At 30.8% G+C, this 25516-nt stretch overlaps 1 protein-coding gene across 1 annotated transcript; it reads right to left on the bottom strand.

Moving 5' to 3' along the window:
• Nucleotides 1–6209: 6209 nt before the first annotated feature.
• Nucleotides 6210–7095, bottom strand: LOC114177429. The gene has a single exon (XM_028062765.1). It carries the CDS (start codon nucleotides 7003–7005, stop codon nucleotides 6631–6633), a length of 375 nt encoding a protein of 124 aa, XP_027918566.1. The 5' UTR covers nucleotides 7006–7095; the 3' UTR covers nucleotides 6210–6630.
• Nucleotides 7096–25516: the final 18421 nt, after the last annotated feature.

Genomic DNA, 25516 nt, shown 5'->3' with positions numbered 1-25516 from the left:
GTTTACCCTTTCTCTATGTGTTTGTTTCTTGTTTGGTTTTCCTTTTTACAATTATCACCAATGTTGGTGTGAGCAAATGTGGAGATCCCTGACATCATACAAATGGTGGAGATGCAACTGTTTAGACTAGGTTTTAGTAATGGCCCTTTTGGCACCTTTTAGAACAAACTGATCTTTATAATTCCTTGCTCCATGAGTAATATTTTGATAAAGTGTTTTGTATTATGAAACACGTTTATGACATTGTTATGTGCCCTTAATCTTTCCTTTTGTTCTAGTATATTTTGGATGACTATAATGATTAATTTTTAAATATACTCTTTGTACGTGTGCTCTATTTTATTATAATATGTGATGTTTTATTTATTAGAGATTTCTATTAAATGGTATGTCATAATTATTTTCTAAAAAATACAAAGTAGATAATATTATATATATATATATATATATATATATATATATATATATATATAAAATCTAAACGGAAAAGGTTAATCGGTAGTTTGGGTTACTTATGAGTTGAATTGTTTTAAATAAATATAAACTAATGTGATTTCATGTGTAATTTATTTTAATTGTAATATAAATTTTTTATTTATTTTGTTTATTTTTATTATTTTAGTTTGTTTTATGATAAACTAGTAAAAATGAATGTGTTAGTTGCATGTCTATCTTTTTTTAATTGTAGATGATAATTTAATTTAAAAATTTAAAATTTAAATAAATAAGTGAAAATAATAAGATAATTATTTTAATTTAGAAATTGGTGAAATTTAAGTTAACATTTATTTAAAAAATAATAATAATAAAAAATTAAAGGTTTAGTTTAAAATATCATTTGTTTAAAAAGTAAAATTGAAAAAAATGAGTATACTACAAAATAAATTGTTTATATAAACAGTTTTACGTATCAAATTTTCGGAGTTTCGAAAGATTCGAACAATTAATTTTGTAATATTAAAATGATTAGTTTCACATGTTTAGAAATAATATTTCACGCTAAATATTAAATTCTTTTAAAAATTTACAGAGTTTCAGAATAAATACTTCATAATATTAAAATTTATTTTTAAATTATAATTCTTGGATTACATAATTCAAAATTAAAAATTAATTTTCAATTAACTTATATAATTTAAAAGTTAAAAATATCTTTCAAATTATATAATTCGAACTTTTTATAGAGGTAAAACCTACTTTCGGTTGTTGGCTTAGGTCCAAAAGAGTCCATCTATCTTACTACTTGTAACCCCATTTCTCTCTTCTTATGGCCCCACAAATTGTGCATCGTCTATTTCTTTTGGAGTGGACTTTTTGGAATATAGAAATGAATTCTTTTTTCTTACTATTTATGGGTTGCACCCCTTAGATTACTAACTACAGAGCATATTATTTCTTTTTGTTTACTAACACCCATTTTTCCTAACACAGCCCCCAAATTGACAGCATTTGCCATCATTTAGGCCAAAATTAAGGTTTCTTAAATGAAATATGAAACAAGAAGATATTGATATTGGAACAATGGCTATCACAAAGCAAACAAAATAAAACCTAAATCATAATCTTTGCTACAATGAAACAAAATCACATTAATCACCTTAACCCCTACCAAAACAACAAGAGTCCGACTTGAAAGATTAAAATCACATTTTCAAACATACAAAAGATAATACTATACTACTACTTCAAAGTTTTTGGTTTTTTACATATTATTATTACAAATTATTTGTCTCACAAACATATTTATGCCTATAATCACACAAGCAATTGATACTAAACTCAATTATCCGGATACATGTCATTGATATAGGGTTCACTGAATGTATGCACTTGTGATGGTTTCTAGACTCCATAGAATATAATGCCACAATGAGTCATCACCCAACCACACAAGGTTAATCATTTCAAGCCTATGACCAAAGAACAAGTTCAAAGGCTAGGACCTTCTCCTACTCTCACTACATAATTCATTCTACTCTATATGAGTATGAATGATTATTAGAGTTCAGAATATCTCCTTCCATACCCACCTATATCAAGGCATACACTAATAACAACAACACTAGAAATTTCCCTTGAAATCCTTCAAACTTCATCATGTATGCTCACCACAACATATTATCTTCAATTCATCATAATAAGAACCATAAACATACTTCACATCAACCACAAAACACCCTAAAATGGTCAAATAAGAGAAGCATGCAAAACATGGCAAATAACGCTATACATAAAGTACATCAAAATGTTAAAAACCATTTCCCTAACCACAGACTTCAATAAAAAGATCCCACCGGTGAGGGTGAAGAATCACATGTCTAAGATCAGTTGTCAAAATTTTAGCTCGATCTGACGATTAATAAAGCGGGAATCTTTATTTTATCAAGAGGACGCAAACTACAAAACAAGGTCGCGCTCAACGTTGAAAAGTGGCGCTCGATGCCCAACCTCAGGAACCCACTGACTTCTACCGCCCGACGATCCAAAAATGGTGCCCAGCGACACCAAGCTAGTGGCCTATCACCCCCATGACACTGTAACGACGCTCGACGGTGTATCAGAAACGACAATTTGGGGAAAATTGATCATGTGCAATTGACTAATTTGGCACCTTTCCTTTATTGTTTTTGATTCCAAATGGTTTTAGAGAGTTAATACCTGATACCAATCTCTCAAAACATAGATTAAGACATTTTCCCAAATCAAGACCAAACAAATCAAATATCAAATAGTTCAACATACAACTCATGAATTCAACACACCACATCACAATTAACTACCAAGATTATCAGTTTACACCAAAATTCAATAGTTATGTCATCCATCCTCAAGTATCTTCTGCATCAGAACCTTTTGTTCCTCCAATAGGTAAAATTAACAATCATTTTATGATAAGTTATGAATTGAATAATTATTATTTAATAAAATAACATTAACATTTGATCTGACAAGTAGAAGCAAAAATAGGAGTTGTTCAGGTCCACCCCTATCAGGTGATTACATTGACGACACTCATTCATGTATGCTATATATTGTGGAGGGTAAGGTGGCCCATGGAACAATAATTTGAGGTAGCCACAATTCTTCATGGTATGGAGCTATCAGACAATGGGGTTAAATTTACGTTAAAGGAAGTTCTCATAGTAGATGGTTTAGTTCTTGTGCCAACAGATGAGGTATATATTATGGCACAGACATTTCAATCTTTCCTCGTTTGGCCTAGAGATTTGGTTGATTCTATTTTTGACCCCCTGGTACGGACTCTAAAACCCACCGTACACTACTATACTTTTAAGTTTACATGTTATTTTGTTGAAACTTACTTAAATTGTTTTTCATGTAACAACAGTCGCATCGAGAGGAAAATCTTAAACCTAAAAGATTTCTCTATTTGTGGACGATTCTCTTGACCAACTTGTTGACATCATAAGTGATAAGCCGATGCTAATTTCGTGGGATTCTAATGTATTTGGGATAAACAATGAGATCCCATTGTACTTGTATAAGGAAGATGCCTTAGAGCTTACATCAAGGACAAAAGAACTAAATATTACCCTTATTTAGTCATGGATGATGTAGGCCTCTAAAGCATTCTTTATATTTGATTGATTTATCTAGTTAATTATATTAAAACAAATGTTTTATATTTAGGTATATGTTTAGTGTCAATAAGAAGAAGAAGAAGACGACCAAATCACGATATTTACCAATGAAAAAAAAATTATTGACCAAAGGATTTCAATTGTTGGTAATTGCCGACAAATGTTTTGTCATCAGTAATTGCTGAAAAAATTTCCTATTCGTTAGTAAAGTTTATTAAACATTTTACTGATGATTTTTGGGTCGTTAGTAAGTTATTGGTAATTTTCCTTTACCAACAATTATTGTGTGATTTCTAATGAATTTTTGTTGTTGATAATACCATATTTTCTTGTAGAGATGATTTACTCTAACAAGGTTATCTCAACGAATTTCAGATCAAAAGATTAACGCCATATGTAATAATGAAAATGAGGACAAAACAATTTAAATATACCGGAAGACTTGTTTAGATATACCCAATACTTCTATATCACCTATAAGTTGAAGGCAAAAACAATTTAAATATATTTTCATAATGCTTCAAAATACCTTTCAAAAATAAAATTTTGAACGAATTTTAAGTAAAGAAAACGAATAATATCTTAAATGTATTAATTGATATTAACAATATTATCTCATATCAATTATGATAATGTATCGTATTTTAAGGTATTATAATTAACAATTAATTATATGTTACTTTATGTTAGTAATCGGACTAGAATATTTTACAAGGACGTAAGAACATACATATTCAGACAAGGGTATACTGAAATTGATGTTGTATTTTCCTTCTCTTAGCACGTGATGTGTGACAATTCTGCATACTACCTTTAAAAAATCTCATGCAAGATTCTCTTTCAAAATCTCTGTAAAACCATTTACTTTATGCAGATTTGTGTGTTAAAAAAATTTGGTGGAAACTATATACACTTTTTTTTTCATGTAAAATTTACACATTTTTTTTTTTAAAAAAGAAAGAAAACTACGCTGCAAATACATGATAATTTATTTCACGTGAATTGTTGTTTTAATTCTTATCATATGTAGTCTGATTTGGTAAGAAAAATATTATTTAGGAACTTTCTTTTTCCAAGAAAGTACTTGTTGATTTAAAGTTAGTAAGAAAATTACTTACAAAATTTATACTTACTTTTGTAATATATTCTTTTACTTGAAATTTTATTGTAAATTTATTTTAGTATAAAATTTATTGCAGATATTTTTTTTATAGGAAATTTAGTAAGAAATTTCTTGAAAAAGAACTTAAATTCTAAAGTAATTAATTATCCATATGAATTACTTGTTAATAAAAAAATTCACAGAAAAAATAATAAAAAACTCTTTTCCTGCATTTTTTAAGAAATTTACAGGAAAAACTCAACAAAATATTTAAAAAAAAAAATTCTAGTAGTGCCTTGATGTGATATCCTACATTCTATTCTATTGATGGTTGATTTGCTAAAAAATTCTGGATTGTTGCCTTATATTGAAGAATCTTGATATGATAACCTAATCACCTTTCCTCATGCTTTATATGGTTGAGAGTGAAATATACAGAGAACATAAATTAAAACTGAGGTGATTTAGTTTATAAAAAGACAAGGAACTCGACCATATATTTGATTGATTTGATTAAACTAATGAAGGTTTGTAGATTACTTTTTAGTATACTTCAAAATTGTCCTTCAATGTATTATTTAAAATATAATTTTTTTGTTAAAGAAAATTCAAATAGGTAGAAATATTTTAAAATATTTAATATAAGGGTAAATTGATAATTTACTAAACAATCGTTACATATATATATATATATATATATATATATATATATATATATATATATATATATATATATATATATATATATATATATATATATATATATATATATATATATCAAAGAAATAATTTGAAAGAAATTTTGAAAACAAAATAATTAAGGACAAAAGACATTTCAGAAAGCTATAGCAAATACTCCATATATGATTTTAGAACAGTGTTTAAGGTTTTTTCACCAAAATCAACTAAGGAAATAATTTTTTTCTATTTTTCAAGTAGTTTAAAATGAATTATTTTTTCTTTTCCTAATAGTTTAAAGTGTGTAGTATTTTCTTCAAAAAAAATTGTTAAATAATAATCAATTTTAATAATAAAAATATATTTAAAAATAATTTTTTTAATTAAAAGTTAATTTCAAAATCAATTTCTTTTGATAATCAAGACCTTATTAATTAATTAATGTTAGTTAACAATTTAAATATTAATTCATAATAAAAGCTATTTTAATTATTAATTTAAAAATAATCTATTTATAAAAACCTATTTTAATTATTAATAACTTTTAATTTATAAATTTATAATTAAATTGTGCACTACATTGATTAATTATTTTTAAAAATTAAAATTGATTATTATTTTTTATTACTATTATGCTCTTACATTTCCCCTTGTCCCTTTTTCTGTTATTACACTTTTCTGTTCATATTAATCAAATTAAAAATAAAAAATATTATCTTAAAATTTAAAAAAAAATATCAATAAAAAATGAACACATCTTTAGTAAAAAAAAAAAAAATCCTTAAAAAATGGAAAGTATAGTAAGTATTGAATGTGATATTATGATGCATATCACAACACTGTGACCTTATAATTAAATAACTCATAATACCTAATCATGTAGGGCTCACACATCTGTTTTACTTTCTTCTAAACCACTTTCCCTTCCTTTCTTTCCTTCTTTTTTTCCTTTATCGGAGACCATGAAACTCATTCAAACAGTACGATGAATTCTCTGGGCCACAAACTACTACAATTCCTTAGTATATAATGTGAATAAATTCAGAAGGTACTCAAATCAGTGACTAATTATACAGAAGGTATCCATTTCTAAAAACTGAAACTGATACAACTTCAACACTTAAACAGAAACAGAAAATGAATACACAAAAAGGTGAAATCTCTGGTTTCATGAAAACCACCGAGAAGAAACTAAATTACAGTAATTACAGAGAAAGATCCATGATGCAGCAAAAAGGCTCAGTGTTTTCACCTGGTGAGGAGAGGAAACCAGCGTTCTTGGAAAGAAGACTGGTAAGAAACCATGAAGAGAAGAAGAACAAGAACGAAGCCAACACCCCAAGGAGTTCCACCTGCTCTGTGCAGCGACTCTCTCTCCGGCAACGGAATGAGTGAAGACAAGACCCCTCCACCTCCTCCGTAGTTGGAAACGAAGTGCAGAACTAGCAGAAGCAGAAGAGGGGAAACCATCAGCACCAGCTTCAGTTGCTCCATGAAGCTCTCCATTATTGGCTCGTAGCTTGAGTACCATGAGAAACCGAGGAACATGAACAAGGTGAGCAAGAAGAAACACAGGTGCAGAGGGAGAGCGGGTTCGGAATTTTGAGAAGAAGGGTACGCCATTTTTTCTGTTATCAAAACTATGAACCTGATGAAACTGTTGTTGCTCTTAGTTGTTGCTGTTGTGGATTGTTTGAGGGAGAAAATTATGCAGCAAACCAGGTTTTATATATAGAGTTGTTAACATGCTAACTGCTGTCGAATCTAGGAAACGTCTCAAATTTTCTTTTTTGACTTTTAAACTCCTAATTTAAATAACTGTGTCGAATAACAAATTTACACTTATCTTGTAAATCACTATATGTTTCATTTTCATACAACTTTTTATTTAATTTCTTTTAATGAAAAGTGTCCAGATATTAAATATTATGTGGAATTCAGTTATTGTATTTAAAGTATCATTTATTTTAAAATAAAAAAAAATGTTACGGTTTTACTTTTGAAAACATCTTGATAGATATATTTAAATTATTTTTGTTGGAGATTTCCCGTCAACCATTATACATAAGTTAAATTTTTAGTATATAAATGAATGAAGACTTCCCGTTATAAAAGTTAATTTTTTTGAGATTAAGTTTAAATTTTACAAAAGGTTATTTCAACAATATTTATTATTTATTACATCTATCTATCATAGTACATTCGTTATTAATAAATTTGTGGTTTATTATTTCATTCACGGTCAAATCAATTACAAATGTCTAATCTCACCATCGAAATGTATATATATTTTAGTGTGAGAGGATATATAGAAAGACATAAATAAATTAGAAATAATGTCAATTTATAGTAAATAAGTGAGTACAAATCTCATTTGTTTTTGTTAGATTTAGTTAGATTTAAAATTCATTTCTTAACATGATATCAGAGTTATGACTTAGAACTTAACCTAACAAAATTTGTTATTTGTTACTTTATTATTTCATTTGTTATTGAACTGTTATCGAATCACATATTAATATCTAGTCTCACGTTGGTGATATATATAATTCGACATGAAGAATGTGTTAAAAGTTTTATATCAACTACGAATATTTCAACTTACAAACTGATTTTGTAGTTTTGAATTTTCTTTAAAAAATTCAATTATTATTATTAACAAGAAAAGTAAAAGTAATTTATATGTAAGGTGGTTAGATGAGTTTTTAAAGTTAGTTTATGGAGAAAGTTAGTTTATAGACAAAGGTTGTGGTTTCTGAGAAGGCAACACCTTTGGCAGAAGTGTTGTGGGGATGGGTGAGTATTTTATATGGTAGTGGTTGATTGATAAGTGGGTAACAAAGGAGAAGCTGCCACGTACCACCGACCAGGACCAATATTAGGAAAATGATGAATCAGTTCTTATAAAGACTTGCACAAAGGAAAATGTCTGAGTCACCCCAGATTATAGCCCCTACATACCTAACCCCTCTTCATCTTTAAATAATGCATACAGATTCTATACATTTCTTTTAACAAATATATTTAGGACAATGATAACTCATTCTTGCTCACTAAATAATTAAGTGTATTACTTTCATTATTTTTATATTAAAAGTTGAAATAATTAATTATATTAGTTAAAATAATATAAATATATATAATAGATTTTATAAAAATAAAAATATTTTTTAAAAATTTTAAATAATAATTCTATAATACAAAATAAGTATTTTGAAAATTTTAAAGTCTTTATTAAAAAATAAGAAAAAATATATTTTTAACGTATTGTTAATTTTATCTATTTATAATTAATAGTTTCATATATTGAAATATGGTCTGATTCTTTAATATAAAAGATTTTGTTAAGATAAAAAGAATGATGTAAAAGATTATCGAAGAATTAGAGAAAAGAAACTCAATTAAATTTCAAATTGATATTTGATTTTTTTTCTTTAACTTTTTAAATATTTAATATTATTTTTTGTTGATTTTTCAATTAATTTAAGAAAATAAGTTTAATTATATTTTAATTTTTAACAAAATTAAAATATATTTATTATTATTTTATTATTTTTAATTAATAAACATTAAATAAAATATTAAACATAGATATTTATATCCTTTGAATAAAAAAAAACTAGACTAATGATTATTAGGTCATATTTTATTTAATATAAATTAATTATAAATTTTGTAAGATTCATGTTAATTATTTTAACCAAACATTCATTAACAGCACCCATATATTTAATATATTTAATAATAAGGTTGAATTAAAATTTAAATTTCATATATACATCATTTTATAGCCCTGTCAACTATTCCTCAAAACAAGACAAAGTTGTTACAATTTTTAAGGTAAAATGAGTTAAGGCAACAGCTAGGTTGGAAGATTCAAGTTTAATATCAACTATCCAGTTAATTCAAATTTAATATTTTAAATGTATATATAATCATTTGTTTATCATGTTAGTTAGATATAAATTATTTTAGTTCGATTAATATGGATGAATTATTTAGATTTAATTCACATTATTCAACTTCATTTAAAAAAAATTGTTTTAGTTTTATTTTTAAGTTTAAATAAATAAATAAAAATACACTAAAAGAATTGTATGTAAATTTAATAATTAATAGATTATGGTTTATGTCGCTTATTATTACATTTTAATATAATATAAACATATAAAAAATAAAATTAAAAGTTAAAAATTTAAGCATATCTTTCGATTAAATTTCAACAGAATTTGATAAGATAACTATGACTTAATTGGGTCGGATATGGATGAATTTTGGAAATTAAATTAAATGAATTTTTAAAAATAAATTAAAATCCAATTATTTTTACTATTAACATGAAAATTATCTGATTGCATGAATGGGTACGGGGATTATGAAAATGTGTTTGCGCTTTTAAATTAAATAATATATTTTAAATGATTTGATCTTTATTTCAATTTTTAATTATTTTAGAATAAGTCATTTATCTAAGTGTACTTATATAGAAAATGAATTGTCTGAGCACTTAATTATATGAAGCCATAGTATGATTGCTCTAGAAAGAAATTTAAGGAAATTTTTTAAAGAGTATTTGAATATTGAATATAAATACGAAAGTATTGATTGCAAAAAGCTTATAAAGAGTATTGATTAAAAACTTATATAAAAAATATTGATATGAAGGAATACAAATATTTAGTGGAGGACAAGGATGACAATATTGTGTTTAAGGATTAATTTATCATGATGACAAAATGAAAAATATAATTAAAGAACCTAAAAGCGATAAGAACTTAAAAAGTATTATTCGTGTTGATATCAATTCAAAATTAAAGTTTTAACTCCATACATTTTACGTAATAAATATTTACGTTAACGATTATGTACATTAAAGGGTTGGAACTTAAATTACATTTGAGAATGAAAAAATAATACTATGTCTAACTCCAAAACCATTGTTAAAATTCGCAAATATTTCATAACCTACATGCAATGGTTTATTCTCTCCAAAAATTCATATACCGATTTTAAAGTCCGTAGTTTTACGAAAAAGAAATTTTCACATATATAATAATATAAAACTTATTATATATGTGTTTAACATATATAACTTTCTTGTATATATATGCTTAACTGTTACAAAGAAAGATATGGAAGAGTTTTATATAATTTATGAAAGAAAGACAACCTTTTTGTATAGAGAAATAAAAGAAGAGGAAAGTAGAGAAAAAAAAAAGGAAAAAAAAAGACTAATACGTGAAAAATAATTAAATATTTAACTTTGATGTATAAAATATCTGAGAAACAGAGAGAAAACATTTTAAAATTGTATGATAAAAATAAGGAGAACCACAATAAAATTAAAAAAACTAGAGTAAATCTCAACATTTTTTCTTTTTTTATTCAAATAATTAAAATTAATTACAGATAAAGTTATGAATTCAAATGTGTATCTAAGTTTCATATAAAAATGAGAAAGATCAAGATTTATAAACTATTTTTAGTTGAAGATAGTGTCAATTAATTTTTTAAGTAGTTTAAGCTTAGATTTCATTAGTATTTGTCTCCCAATAAATTATTATATTGATAACACTACTAAAAAAAATTTATATTTCCTGTCAATTTTGTTTTGATTTTTTTTAGGAAATACTTACAAATTTTGTTGTGAAAAAAAAATTGCTACCAATTTTCTTACAAAATATTTTGTATAAAACACTTTTCGCAACAAGTTTTGTAGAAAATACTTACAATTTTATAATTTTGTAGGAAATGATTATCTATGAAGGAATTACCTACCAATTAAAATTTAAAAAAAAAAATAACAGAAAAAAATATTTTCTTGCAAATTTTTTTAACAAATTTGTAAGAAAAATCATATGTAATATGAGAATTTCTAGTAGTGTAAACTTATAAGATAATTTATACTTAGTCTTGGTAATTGGCTCGTGAAGATTTTAATGTGAAGATTTTAATGTAATGAAGAGTTAGATATATTTTAGATACATTAAAAATAATATTTTACAACTTTTACAAAATGCAAAAATTAAATACTTTATAAATTAATTTAAAAATAAAATGAACTTTTAATTAAAATTAATAAAAAAGGGTAGATATATAATTATATCTAAATTTTGGGTTTGGGGGCCATTTTCAACATCCAGCAGGGAAGATTTGTCATCAACATCAGTGTGAATTGAACATTGTGACTGTTTCCTTTGATTTAATTACCTGCAATCAATGAAGTAATGAGGTAATACAATTTGTTTTCATAGGGAGTTGGAAAGGGTGGTTATTAGTAGCAATGACTTTTGCCACTAAAATTTGAAACCCATGAAATGGAACCATTCTTACTTTAAACTCTTTGCCACAAGACAAAGGAGTTCCTCCAAAGAGGGTGGGTTCCACATACATATATACACTTCTCAATGCAATCCACTAGTTATTATTATATATTTCTTCTTAATCTCTCTCTATTCACAGATACACATAACTGCAGGTGTTATTGGATCAACTTTGCTCTATTATTAAAGGACACCCTGCATGTGGCAGCACAACAATAGGGTTTTGTTGTGGGAATCAATGAACCATGTACCTTTTTCCAAGACACGCCGAAGGGAGATTCAATAACTAAACTAAAAGAGAATTATACACATTCATCAAGAGTCTTAGGGTTTAAGTAATTCTTCTCATCATCTCATGCATACCCTACATATCCACCACGATTTTCTAAAGTTTCCTATCACTTATATTTCATCATTGAATCGATTAAAAGAAATAAGGGTCCACTCAAATCGATGCATCTTTACATACAATTGATATGTTTAAATAAAAGAATTGAATGTAAAAACTTAAAGATTTGACTATTTATTTCTCTTATGACCAAATTATTTTCGGTCTTTGATAACTTCGAGGATATAGAGTTTGTCTACTATTTTTAGTAATTTACCAAGTTCAATTATTGGATTTGCTTTAATTAATTTATTTTCATTTTTTTAACAATCGAAATGGATTAAATTGTGTTTTTACATGGACAATATATATATTTTTGTAAAGTTTCCTAAATCATCCTTTAAATTGTGTTTTTACATAGACAATATATATATTTTTGTAAAGTTTCCTAAATCATCCTATCGGTTTTAAGGTTTTTTCTTCAAAGGTATCTCATCCTTTGATGCGAACACGAAAGAAGAAAATGTTAGCAAAAGACACTCTGATACCAACGTAAGCATATGTTTTGTAAAATATGCCTTTTATAGTAAAGTTAATGAGCCTTAACTGGTTTAACTTTGATTTAGTGGTCTTAATTGCCTGCTAATCATGACTGGTTATGTAATTTGGGGTTATTTTCCTTTGAGATGATTAGACTGATTGGATTGGCTAGCGAGTCCGAGTATATGGCGTCTTACTAGGCTGACATGTACTCGGCAACGCCGTGTACTGGATGGTCCCTCTCAGTGAGTGGTCTTTAGTGGCTTTCCTAGGGTCTGGTGTCTTGGAGAGGACGAGGACAGGTAGTCCCTTGTCTGGGACGAGGACGAGTAGTCCCTTATCTGGAATGAGGACGAGTATTCTATCGCTTCCCGAGGTTGCCTCTAATTGAGTGTTCTTAGGGGACAAGGACATGTAGTTTCATGTTTGTGTCGAGGACGAGTAGTCCCTTATTTGGGACGAGGACGAGTAGTCAATTTCCTTCCTTGAGATTGCTTCTTAGGACCAGTACCCTAGGAGATGAGGACATGTAGTCCATCAACCCCTCACGGATACTAACTTCACGACTTGTGTGTTTTTTTGCAAAGAAAACTTGCATTTCCTTAGTTGTGTGACTCTATAGGTATAGTACCCCCTGTAAGATCCGTAGAATTTAATTAATTAATTAATTAAATAATTAATAAATGCGGGTAAAGAAAGCCTTATGGTATTAAATTCTAATTTGTATGATGTGGAAAAGTACTAGCTCAAGTGGTTAAGTGTACTTAATTGTGTGAGAGGACTTGGGTTCAAGTCCTAGGTATGACATTTCTGTGTATTTATTTGTTATTGTTCTTTTATCCACCCTTCCTTCCACATAGCCACAACCATGTATATCAGTGTATTTATTTCTGTGTATTTATTTGTTATTGTTCTATCTCGCTTAAGAGGCACACTCGCCTAAGTAAAGTGAGATCCCTATACCATTCATTCAGCACAATTTCATTAGGCATATGAGCATAATTGGGCACGAAAATAGGCCCCCAACAACCCAACTTTGCATAATCACAGTATATACAATGCATAACTCCATTATATTCATGCATTTAGGCTAAAAATTTAATAAAACAGTACCAAAACCCATAACCCCTAATTCTCTCATGTGCAGCACCCCTAATTCTCTCATGTGCAGATAAACACAGAAATTCGGGCTCAGTTCCCCTAACTTGGAATTTCACCTTACAAGAGTATAATGCTACAACTCTTCTTCTTGCCCAACACAAAAATCCCTTAGTGCCCCTGCTAGGGTTGTCTCTACCCTTTCATATCCAGGCCACACTAACTTTTTAGCAAAAAGAAAGCAAATTTGAGTTCACCAAGGTTTGAACCCTCAACCAAGCCAAATCAATACTAAACCATTAGGCCAACTCATGTTTCTTGCTAACTCACACAATTCAAGTATTATGTCATGCGAAACATGTTCCAACATATTATTAAAACAATAATAATTAAATAACACATAATTGGCATACATAAGACTTGAACCCAAGTCCTCTCAACACAACTAAGTACTCTTAACTACTTGAGCTAGTACTTTTTCACATTATACCATCAAAATTTATTGTCATAAATACACCACCTACCCGCATTTATTAATTATTTATTTATTTAATTTATTAAATTCGACGGATCTTACACATGGCAGCCAAGGGTGGTTGAAAAACAAAATTGAATTAAGAAATTAAATAGTAATTAACTTAGGATTAATGCCATTTTCATTTTTTTTCATTAAGACCATTTAAAAGGCCATTTTGAGGTAAGAGAGAAGGTTTGGTTGGGCTGTCATTGTGGTTGCAGAAGAGAGCACTAATTTTTGGAGTTTTTGTGAGTTTTGAGTGAGGTTTTGAGGACTAAGTTGAGAGAAAAAACAAAAGAGGACATCGGTGATCAAGGGAGAGCTTGCAAGAGTCAAAGCTAAGATAAGGAAACCAGGTTAGGGAGCTTTATGCGTTAAGTTTATGTTTAATTCTTATTGGTATGATAATTAGAATACCTTATACGTTAACCTTATTTTAAATGTGATTGGCATGCTAAATAGGGTAATTTCATGTGTTGTTTATTTTAATTCTGATTGGCATGCTAAGTATTGTATGATTATGTATGAATTGGATATTCCATTTTTAAAGTTTGTGGTTCTGGGAAATTTCCAGAATTAGTCTAGTTTGTGGTGAACTGCCGCCAGACTATCTTTTCCTTGCTAGGCCATTTAGGGTTCCTGCAGAGGAACCACCTCCCAAAAATAGTGTAAAAATAGTATGTTTGACCAACTGTGACTAAGCCTTGCCAGAGTTGACTGGTTGACCAGTTTGACTCTGTGATTGTCCACTGAGAAGCGGCCATGTGGCAGTGCGTTTTCTCTTCCCATAACTAGGGTTTCTTCATCCTTCCTCCTTTCTCCATCGTGGTTTCTGTCGTTGGTACCTTCGTCTTCACGATGGGCGTCAAGAATCTGGTTCGAACAGGTGCGACGTGTAACACCCCCGGATCCTCTTGGGCTTACCAGGCATCCCACCTGCCACCCTCAACCTATCACCCTTCTCCGTCCATTCATACTGGGTGGGTTGTTGCTAGTGGGAATCGAACCCCCAACCTGACCTTTAACACCTCTGGCTCACCAGCAGATGCTACCAGTTGTGCTGCAGCGCAACTGGTAGCATCTACTGGTGAACCAGAGGTGTTAAAGGTCAGGTTGGGGGTTCGATTCCCACTAGCAACAACCCATCCAGTATGAATGGACGGAGAAGGGTGAGGGGTTGGGGTGCATCGGGCTGTAGTAACCTGACAGCCTTTGGGCCCGATATGAATGGACGGAGAAGGGTAGCCAGGGATGTTACACGACGGCTATAGCTCCGTAGACACGCGTCAATGGCGACAAGTGCATGGTGGCAATGGACTACTTGCGTGCTGCCATGGATGTATCCTCGTGGTTACGGGTTCTGCGACATCTCGCGGGGAGAAGGTTGCGTGTTTAGAGCTGTGATTCAGAGAGGATAAAGGTGCTGCTACGACTACTGCGACGACGAGAGCGTGAGAGTAATGCTTCTGGTTCTCGCGACTAATGGAGGTGCACATTCCGCTGCCGATCTGTGTTGGTGAAACTGAACGGAATAGACAGTGGTTTCCATGGTTGACGTCGCGAGGAAGAGGATGAGGCGTGAGCATAGGTGCTGGTGTGCGTTGGTGCGAGTGTTGTCGATGGTTCTGGCCGTGTTTCCGGCGAGTTGCGGGCACGACATAGGCAGGCTCGCGAGCGCAAGTGGTGCTACCATGGTGGTGACAGCGAGATGAACAGAGAAGACAACACAACGAAACTCGTGGTGGCTCTGTGATGATGGAGGAAGAAGGAGGCGCGACGACGGTGCGATAGAGGCACGATGAAGGAGACGCGGTGGTTGGTTCACGGTGGCGCGGGAGATGCAGGTTCGAGCCGCTGGGCGCGCGATGGGTGACTGTCTTTTCCGACGATGGTGCGATGGGGGTTGCGTCCGGCGAGCTGCAACGACAGTCGGAAGTGGACGGGCGGCCATGGAAGACGACGGCTGCAGAGTGTGGCAGCTGCGAAGTGGGTTGGAGCGGAAGAGAGAGAAAGAGAGATTAAGGTTAAGGTTTGTGTTGGGAAAGAGATGATGATGTGGCAAACATTGATTGGTGATTGGAGTTAGTGGAGGATTAATGATGTGGCAATCTGTCATCGGTTAACTTAGTAAGTGGAGGATTGCCACGTGGCGAAATATGGTGGACTAGAGTTTAAGTGACATTAGGGGTGCAGCTTAGTAAAAAGGAGGGGTGCAGAACAAAAATTGAAAGTTAAATTATAGAAGGGGGTGTAAACCTGAAAACAAGGGGTGCAGTTAACTCCAGAAATGTCTTTTTTTCAGCAATAGTTATTCCAATTGGAAAAACGGAGTGTAAACATGAGAATTGGGGTGCATATAGTACCTGAACTATTCCTCTCCGAAATTCTTATTTTGGGACTTTTTATGACTTAAAATATTCACTATTCATATTCTTAAGGACTTAAAACAAATTCTAGTTGCGTTATTTAACTTAAGATTATCCAAACAAATATGATACAACTAATATCATTTCTTGTGCGAGAAAATGATGTTAAATTCCCAAATTTTAAATATTGAATATGAACAAAGGTTCAACCCATCACACCCTCTAGGCGGTCTGGAAGCGCGCAGCGCCTGGCGGTATGTGTCCCCCGAACAGGCGATTTTACTGCAGTAGTATTGGTGTTCTTGACTCTATGGGCGTGATCTACATGGCTTATGGTGAGGGTTCAAAGGTGGGATTGCTGATGTTCCTTGAGTTGTGGCTCGAAAGTATCCCTTGAGTTATGGCTCGGGATAGGGGTTAAAGCACGTGGTATTCCTTGAGTTGTGGCTCGGGTTGGCGAGTGTTGCCGATGTGGGTGTGCTGGTTGTGGCCAATACGGATGGGTCCAAATAGATTGCCCTCCTCAGTAGTTGGCTGATGAGTTTGGTAGTCTTGGGACATTGCGAACTATGTTCGTATTGGGGAACTTCGCCTGACGTTACGGTGTATGATCCGTAACATGGTTTCTCGCACGTGCTCTATCGGTTGTGGCCGATAGGTATGGCAGCAAGTCACCTCGAAGTAATCACTAGAAGATGTAGAACACGAATAACCTGGTCGTGGCCAGGTGGTATGAATTAAAAGGGATGGAATTCATTTGGGATAGATGTGTTTCCTATATATAAATGTGTTATATATGTGTATGCCATTTTATATGCTTTATCTGTTAAGCTCACCCTATTTGCTTGTGATTGGCGATGATCGTGTACACGGTACACCTGAGCAGATGATGTTGATGCAGGTGGTCCTGATGACACTTAGCTACGGAGCGGGGATTGCATGGGGAGCTATAGATATATTTTATGTTTGGAAATAAATTGTAAACTCTTATGAGAGGTTTTCATATCATTTTCAGTTTTATAGAATATGGTTTTTGGAATTTTATGTGGAAGTAATAAAGTTTTAAATTTCCCGCGCTTTGTGGGAAATGAAGTATTATTAATTGCGATGTAATTATTATTTTATCTATTTTATTTAATTAAATCCGTAATATCCTGACGGGATGTTACACACCCTACCTCGAGGAATGAAGAGGTTTGATGTGACACGGAAGTTGCAGGGTTTGATTAATGTGCCATAATTATGTGGGTGTTAGGTTCTACTTTAGGATTGAGGTAGAGATGGGAAGCTGAGGAGTTGTGCTTGGTGGGTTTTTATTAGATTTGGGCTAGGTGGGTATTGAAACGTCGTTCCTTCCTTCTATAAATGGTGGGGACCTGGTCATTATGTACACACATTTGTCAGTGCTTCTCCCTGTGATTATTCTCTTTAGTATTCCTATGATCTCTTTGAAAGTTCGATTAATAAGTATGTCGGTTAGCGTTTCTAACGTTGGTGCTAGTGGGGGTCGGCTAGTAGTTGGCTTTTAGAGGAGTCTAGTGACTCTGCCTCTAGGATATCAGGAGTTACTGTTGTGATTATAAGGGAAGATAGGGAGACCTCTAAGGATGAGTTGGTCAAGAACACTCTCCCTTTAAGGATGGCTTCATGAAGAGGTTCGAGTGGCTCCATCTAAGTTCCATTGGTCGAGGCTGTTGACGTCTTGGCTAAACAGTACACATATTTTTGATTTGGGAGTGAGTCGTAACATCGTCTCCCTGAAGAGAGTTAATGTCGTGGACTGTGTATGTCATGGTTGTGAAAGGGAAGAGGACGAGTTCTTTTATGTTTACTTGTCCTTGTTCCCGCGTTTACATGTCTGCCTACTTTTGATGAGTTCACCATGGGCGTGTTCCACCTTCTAAATGTTGCTCCATCGCAACTTCACCCAACATTTGGGCTGGGTTACAAGCATTCAATCTAATGTGTGAAGCCTTATACTTTTCTTGCCACCCCGAAATTTCTTTATGTCTACTTTACTCGACTCAAGGGTTTTAGGATGTGGTTGTCCCTAATAGGGAGGTCGAACTAATGCTTGTTTGACAGGTACTCCCAATCCTTTAAAAAAAATAATTCAAAGATTGTTTCTTAAAGGTTGGAGCGATTGAGGTTGAGAGGTCATATTTTTATGATGATAGTGGTCGGCCAAAGTTTCCTTTTTATTGGACGGTCGACCCCTATAGATGTAAGGACAAGGTTGTTGGCTAAACAAGAAAGCCTAGAGATTTTGAATGATGACCAAACAAAGTTGAAGATAAATTGAAGACAAACTTTTAATGTTTAAAGTCATCTTGTAAAACAAGTTAATTGTTGTAAAGTATTTTAGATTGACTTAGAATTAGTAGCATGATCTTAATCTCTCTAGGTTCCCTCATTTTTGTAAAATCCGTAGTGATAATTGATTATCACTAAGGATAATCGATTATCTTAAGCTGAGTTCAATTTTTCAAAAACCCACTAGAATAATCAATTATCTCCCTAGATAATCGATTATCTGCTCGAACATTTGTTTTTAGAAAATCCACTAGAATAATCGATTGTCATAAGTGATAATCAATTATCCTTAGCAGTTTTAAATATGTCTACTCAGTTTCTAACCTAATTTTCAAAACCCTTATTTAAGGAACTGCAATGGTACTTCGAACTTACCTTTTTGAGAGCTAGAGTTCTAATGCTATGTTTGCAAAGAGTTCTCTAAGTGTTCTTGAAAGAACTTTGAAAACCCTAGTGTGAGTGAAGCGATAACTTTTCCTAAAAGGAGTTTCTAGGAGATTGGGTACAACCGACGTCCTTTGATGTTTGTTAGTACAAGGACAGACATCAATTTCAGCAGTTTTTTTTAAAGTTTTGTTGTATTTACGAATTTCCACACCTGAAAAACACAAAAAATCCCAGAACAATTCACATTATATTCTAACAACATGGTAATTTTAACTCATAATTGTAAAGTTGTCTAAACTTTTACAATTACCACAAAACTAAAAGTTTCATCAAGAAATTGCTCTATAAAGTTTTTAAAATAAAATTCTAATGTTGTTCTAGGGCCTAACTCCATTGTTCCAATAAATATGCTGCCTACTCTTGTCTTAGTGTCTGGATAGTGTCATCTGATAGAGGTGATGGATTCTTGAAGCGCTGAAAAGATAATATAAATTCATTATGCATGAATATCATTGTTTAAAGGTTGATATGATTTATAATATCTTAAAGATATATACATATATTATTACCTCTATCTAATCATCTTTAACTGCAACTCAAATGATTGTTCTTATCCAAGACATGACATAATACCCACATTCCCATGAATCTTCTTGCTTGTTACACTAAAGATGACAAAGAAAATAATCACATATCAAGTTCATAAGTTGACATGTGAAAATTAATAACTTGGTAAATGAATGAGTTACAACCTTTGGGTATAATACTTTAATCTGTTGTGCTCTAGGCTTACCCACAACTCTAATGAAATTTTGGAAACATAAAATAAAGGTTGGTTTTAATAACTAAATACATGATATGAAAAAAAAAAGTAACACTTACTCTTGTAACATGTTTTTCAAAGCATTTTTAATCTTCCAATGCAATGAACAAAACCATATAATCGTGCATTGATTTAGAATTATGACCAATAGTTGCATTTTATGAATAATCAACAATAATTCATAAAATATTACAAGCAATAACACCTACCCATCAATGTACGACGCAATGTAAATCTCTCTGTTTACTCAGCCATTCATTTTTACAAATAAATTTTCACGTGATCAAGTGTGTTTCTAGAAGCTTGAATGGTCTGAGGTTCAATGAATCCATACAATGCAATAATAATATTAAAAAAATTACAATTATTTTAACATCAAATAAATCTAATAATAAATATAAATTTTATTCCAATCGCATAAGGCCCGCACAACGCGGGTTGGCCCGTCCCGCCCCGCATACTTTATGCGGGCTGAAAACACTAACCTGCGCCACATACTTCTTGGCCCACTTTTTAATTTTTTAATTTTTTTAATTTTTTTAATTTTTAATTTTTTTTATGATAAAACTTTCAATGTTTAAAAATTGGGAAACTTTAAGAAGTTCACAAAATTAAGTAAAGACTTTGGAGAATTAGATGATAAATTGATAATTCAACATTTTCATCATATTCATACTATAACATACACAATGTATTCTTTAAATTTTAGCACATTAAAAATTACATAATACTTGTCTTTTCCAGTTATACAAGAATTTGAAACGATAATGCAAGAGTTCACAAAAGAAGTAATTAATATACACAAGTGCAAGTTTTTTTTTATGGGGGCTTGCGGGCCGGCCTGCGCGGGCCGCGGGCTAGCCCGTGTGGGTTGCAGGTCGGGCCCGCGCGGGCCCACGAGCTCACTACCCTGGCCCGCCCTGCGTTTTTTCTACGGGCCGGGCCCGCGAGCCAGGCCCTAATTGCCATCCCTATGAAAAACTAACCTCTTGTAGCAAAAACAATGATGCAAATGGAGGAGGGTAGGATGCCGACAAAAAAATCTTCACGGTAAGGGGAAGAAAACCCTGCATTTATGTGAAATGAAGACAAAAACGAAATCCAATTGGTTCAAAATGCTTAAATCAGTGCACAAATCAAAATCCAACAAGTTTCATGGTGGAAAACTCACCTGCGGAGGTCACGCTAGCCGGTGGAATGCGAAGGAGCACTTGCGGGGAAGAGAAACAATGACATTTGCGCGTTGCAGATATGAAATTTAAGGCACGAGAGGTCGGTTCTGGACTTACCCGGTGTTAAGTGACATCGGATAAGTAGTATAACAGACGTCGAGTGACGTCGGGTATGGGGGAGACCAACGTTATGCTGGAGTAACGTCGGGGCTGGGAGAAACCGACGTTAAGTGACGTCGAGGCAGTGTTGGACAAACGTTAAATTTGACACTTTATTTACAAAAATGTCACATGTAAGACCCGCGAAATTTAATTAATTAATTAATAAATGCGGGTAGTGGGAGCCTTTATGACATTAAATGTTGAAATACAAAATTATAAAATAAAATATTTTAAATTTTAAAACTAAAAAATATAAAATTAGAAAAGTTAACAAATTAGAAAATTAGAAAAATATATAATTTTATAATTACGAAATTTTAAAAAGTATAAATATAAAAATATATTATTATATTATTATATAATTATAATATTATAAAATTATAAAATAATAAAATTGCAAAATTATAAAATTATGAAAATATTTTTAAAGTATCAAATTGTAATTTTTATAATTTTGATTTTTTGTATTTTTATAATGTTAGAGTTTATAATTTTATATATATAATTAATATTTTTATAATTTATATATTTATAATTTTGAATTTTATAATTTTGATTAAAATTTAAAATAATTTTCGTTAAATACAGTACATATTTAAAAAATATCTCATCACCATGTAACAAAATATTATAAAGTAATATAGGATAACATTTAATGAAGATGATAATACAAAATAAATACTAATTCTAAAATATGAAAGATTCGATAGACCATCAAAATTTATCAAGAGCCATTAAACGTTCTCAATTTTATCATCAAGACATAGTTAAACACTCAAATTATGTATAATAATTGCAAACTTATTGGTGCATTCAGTATTCAATTTGATCTGGTCAATAAAAATATCAAACTTGAAAAAACCGTTCTATTTCAAATAAAACTTAATAATGAATTTATAAATAATAATAGTAATATAAAAATAGTATTCATATTTATAATTAATTACTAATTAATAATTTAAAAATTGTTTCAATAAATTATGAAATATATATAACTTTCAAAAAAATGTTTTCAATTTCCAATAAAATCAAACCTTAAATATGCAAACTTTGAAACAAATTGTAAAATGATTAAATACACTAAACTATCACTAATAAATGTATTATTTAAAAATACATTTTTAAATTTTAAAAATTAGGATTGGGGTACAGAGTTTTACTATAATTTAATTTGTTAGAATTAAAATAGTAAAATCAGTTTAACTTTTGTCAAAATATTTGACTTCATGCAATTAACTTCAATTCATTGGTGTTTTTGTTTGATTTAGACAGTCCAAGCTTCAATCTGTCGTCACAAATAAATTAATTAAAATTTCCATAAAGAAACGCATAAGATTAATATTTGATTTTTTTTATTCAATAGAATTATCTAAAAAAAAAAAATTGTACATTCTATATTGTATGACACAATGGGCTGTAACTTCGTGCAACCCATTATTTTCAGCCTGCACCCCCGGTAAATTCGACATTTCACTCTTTTGGAAAATGTCTTCCAGAATACTATTTTGAAAATTTCTTTTTTAATGTTCTGGATTAGATTTTCTGGAAGTTATTTTTTATCCGAAAATATATTTCGAAAATTTCAATCCGGAACATATTTAAAGTAAGGAGGTATAAGAATTTTTATTATATTTTTAATAAAGGGTAATTTAAGAAATACAACTTTTATGGAGGTGTGTGAAGTAAAATAGAGAGATCCAGATAGAAGCAGTAAAAATTATGGATTTTAAATTTTAAAACACATTTCAAATTTCGAAATCAAATGTGTTTTGAATTTCAAAATTTTTATATTGTTAACAATATGAATTTTAATTTAAAAAAGAAGAAATGAAAATGATTATTTATTTTTTATAATATAAATTTCAAATGGAATAAATTCTTTTTTTAAAAGGTTTAAATACTTTTTTCGTCCTCATTTTCGTAGTGATTATTGCTGATGGTCCTAATTTTTCTCGAATGTTTGAAATGGTCCTTATTTTCGTAATTTGTGTTTAATTTAGATCTTTTGTGTGACACTGTTTAAATCAGTAATAGAGCACTGTACATGTGACACTGTTTGTATTACGTTTAATTGTGATGTATTACGTGTGCAATACAACTGGAGTAATGACAAAGTTGGGGATAAATAGGTGAGCTAGGGTTTTGAAAAATAATAGGTGCGCAAAAGAAATTTTTATAGTATTCCTTCCTCCATTCTCAGTTCGTGTTGGTGCCTTCATTATCTAGGTATGTCACGGTCCTAATCTTCTTCCTTTACCTCTGGTTGTAATCGTTGGAGACAACAATGTCTGGTGGTTCTTGGAAAAGAGTTAAAGAATTGTTGAAAAAAGCACATAAAAAAAGAACAAAATGAAAATAAGAAAATAAGAAAAGAGTAACATAAAAAGAGCAAAAGAAATTGACAAAAAGAGTGCACTAGAATCACTACCACACACATTTCAATATATTGAAACACTTGCATCAAAGTAGTGAAAACATGAAGCTACTTAAGGACCGCAACCTAATGGGGGCAAATAATAGAACAAGAGATTCAATGAGACATCATAGAATCCTAACTCTAAGAATTTGCTAAGAACTAAATAATAAATCAGAACCCAAAATTGCAAATTAAAAAGCACACAAAAAGGACATAGAAAATGATATGGTGATTAATTTATTAAGCAAGTTCAAGGAAGATTCTCACTGGACATTAAGATAACCAAGGTTATCTAGAAAAAACTTGTACATGATTGGCAAGTGTACCAAATCGTACAAATAATAAAGTGGACAAGTCCAAATATCGTATCCCACAAGAACTAATGTGGTTTAAATTTAAAGTGTTGTTTACTTAATAAAGGCACAAAGAACAAAACATTTTGTGTGTTTAAAGAAAAAGTAAATTTAGAATTAAATGTAAATAATAAACAAAAATTGGCACAATGGAAACAAAGAGTTTGATTTAGAAAAATATAATATAAAAGCTTCACCGGGATTGAGTTTCACGTAAGTCGGTCACATTTAGTTAAATGTATTAGCGCCCCACTACGTTTGTCCTAAGACGATTGTAAGACCCAGTAAATTCGTATAAATAATAACTAATAAAGTACAAGTAATTATGGGTTGAGAATAACCTAAGAGCATTTCTTGACAAGTCTTATATAAGAAATAGTACTAGCTCAAGTGGTTGAGAGTACTTAGTTTTGTTGAGAAGACTTGAGTTTGAGTCTTGATGTGCCATTAGTGTGATATTTTAATTGTGTTTTATTTTACCAATATATTATGAGTGCAGAAGCATGGTGTAAGCTTGTATGTATGTGTGAATTAACATGAATCATGTGATAGTTTGTTGGTGTGCATGTGTTTGATGGGTAGGAAGGATATGGGTTTGAATCTTGGCCAGAGTGAATATTATCCTTATGTTTTACTATTTTGCCAAGTGGGAAACAAAGAAGAATTCATTTGGAATTGTTTGAAGCTAAAACACCAGGTAAGGGGAGCTAATCTTTTTTTCTTCTTATTTCCATTTGTTTGTGGGTAGAACAATATTTGTAATTTGAATTATAGAATGATGAAGTGTCTTTATTTGATGACTATAATATGATATCTAAGTTTTATGGATGAATCAATGGTGAAATTGTGAAATGCACTTTTTGATTAACTTTTTGATGTAAAGGGAGATATCCAGATTTTGATTCTGGAAAATTCTTTGGTATGTTTTATTGGATTAAATTAGGAAATTGTATTTTACTTTGTTAGTTAAAATGATTTTGGCCACTTGGTGGGTTGTGATTTTTCCTTCTGTGAACATTTATCTGGGCAAGGCTTTTTAGTACTGTGAGTTGCTATTTTTTTCCGTGATTTTATAACGATGAGGTTTTATTGAGTATGATTAACATTGGTTGATGATTTGATCATGTTACTTCTATATTATATGGATAAAGTTGAAAATTGTTTAAGACAATTGCAGATTATTTCATGAATGATGTCAAAGTATTTAAATAATATTTTATTGATTTGGATATTATAGTTACAGTCAAGTTTTTAAGTATTATTTTTTTTGGGAAATAAGCAGTTGGGATTTACAGTAGTTTTGTGTTCATTGGCAACCCCTGGATCTTTATTTTCT

The sequence above is a fragment of the Vigna unguiculata genome, chromosome 1 (assembly GCF_004118075.2).
Source record: "Vigna unguiculata cultivar IT97K-499-35 chromosome 1, ASM411807v1, whole genome shotgun sequence".
In the NCBI taxonomy this organism is placed as follows: domain Eukaryota; kingdom Viridiplantae; phylum Streptophyta; class Magnoliopsida; order Fabales; family Fabaceae; genus Vigna; species Vigna unguiculata.
This window is presented reverse-complemented; position numbering and strand designations above follow the sequence as displayed.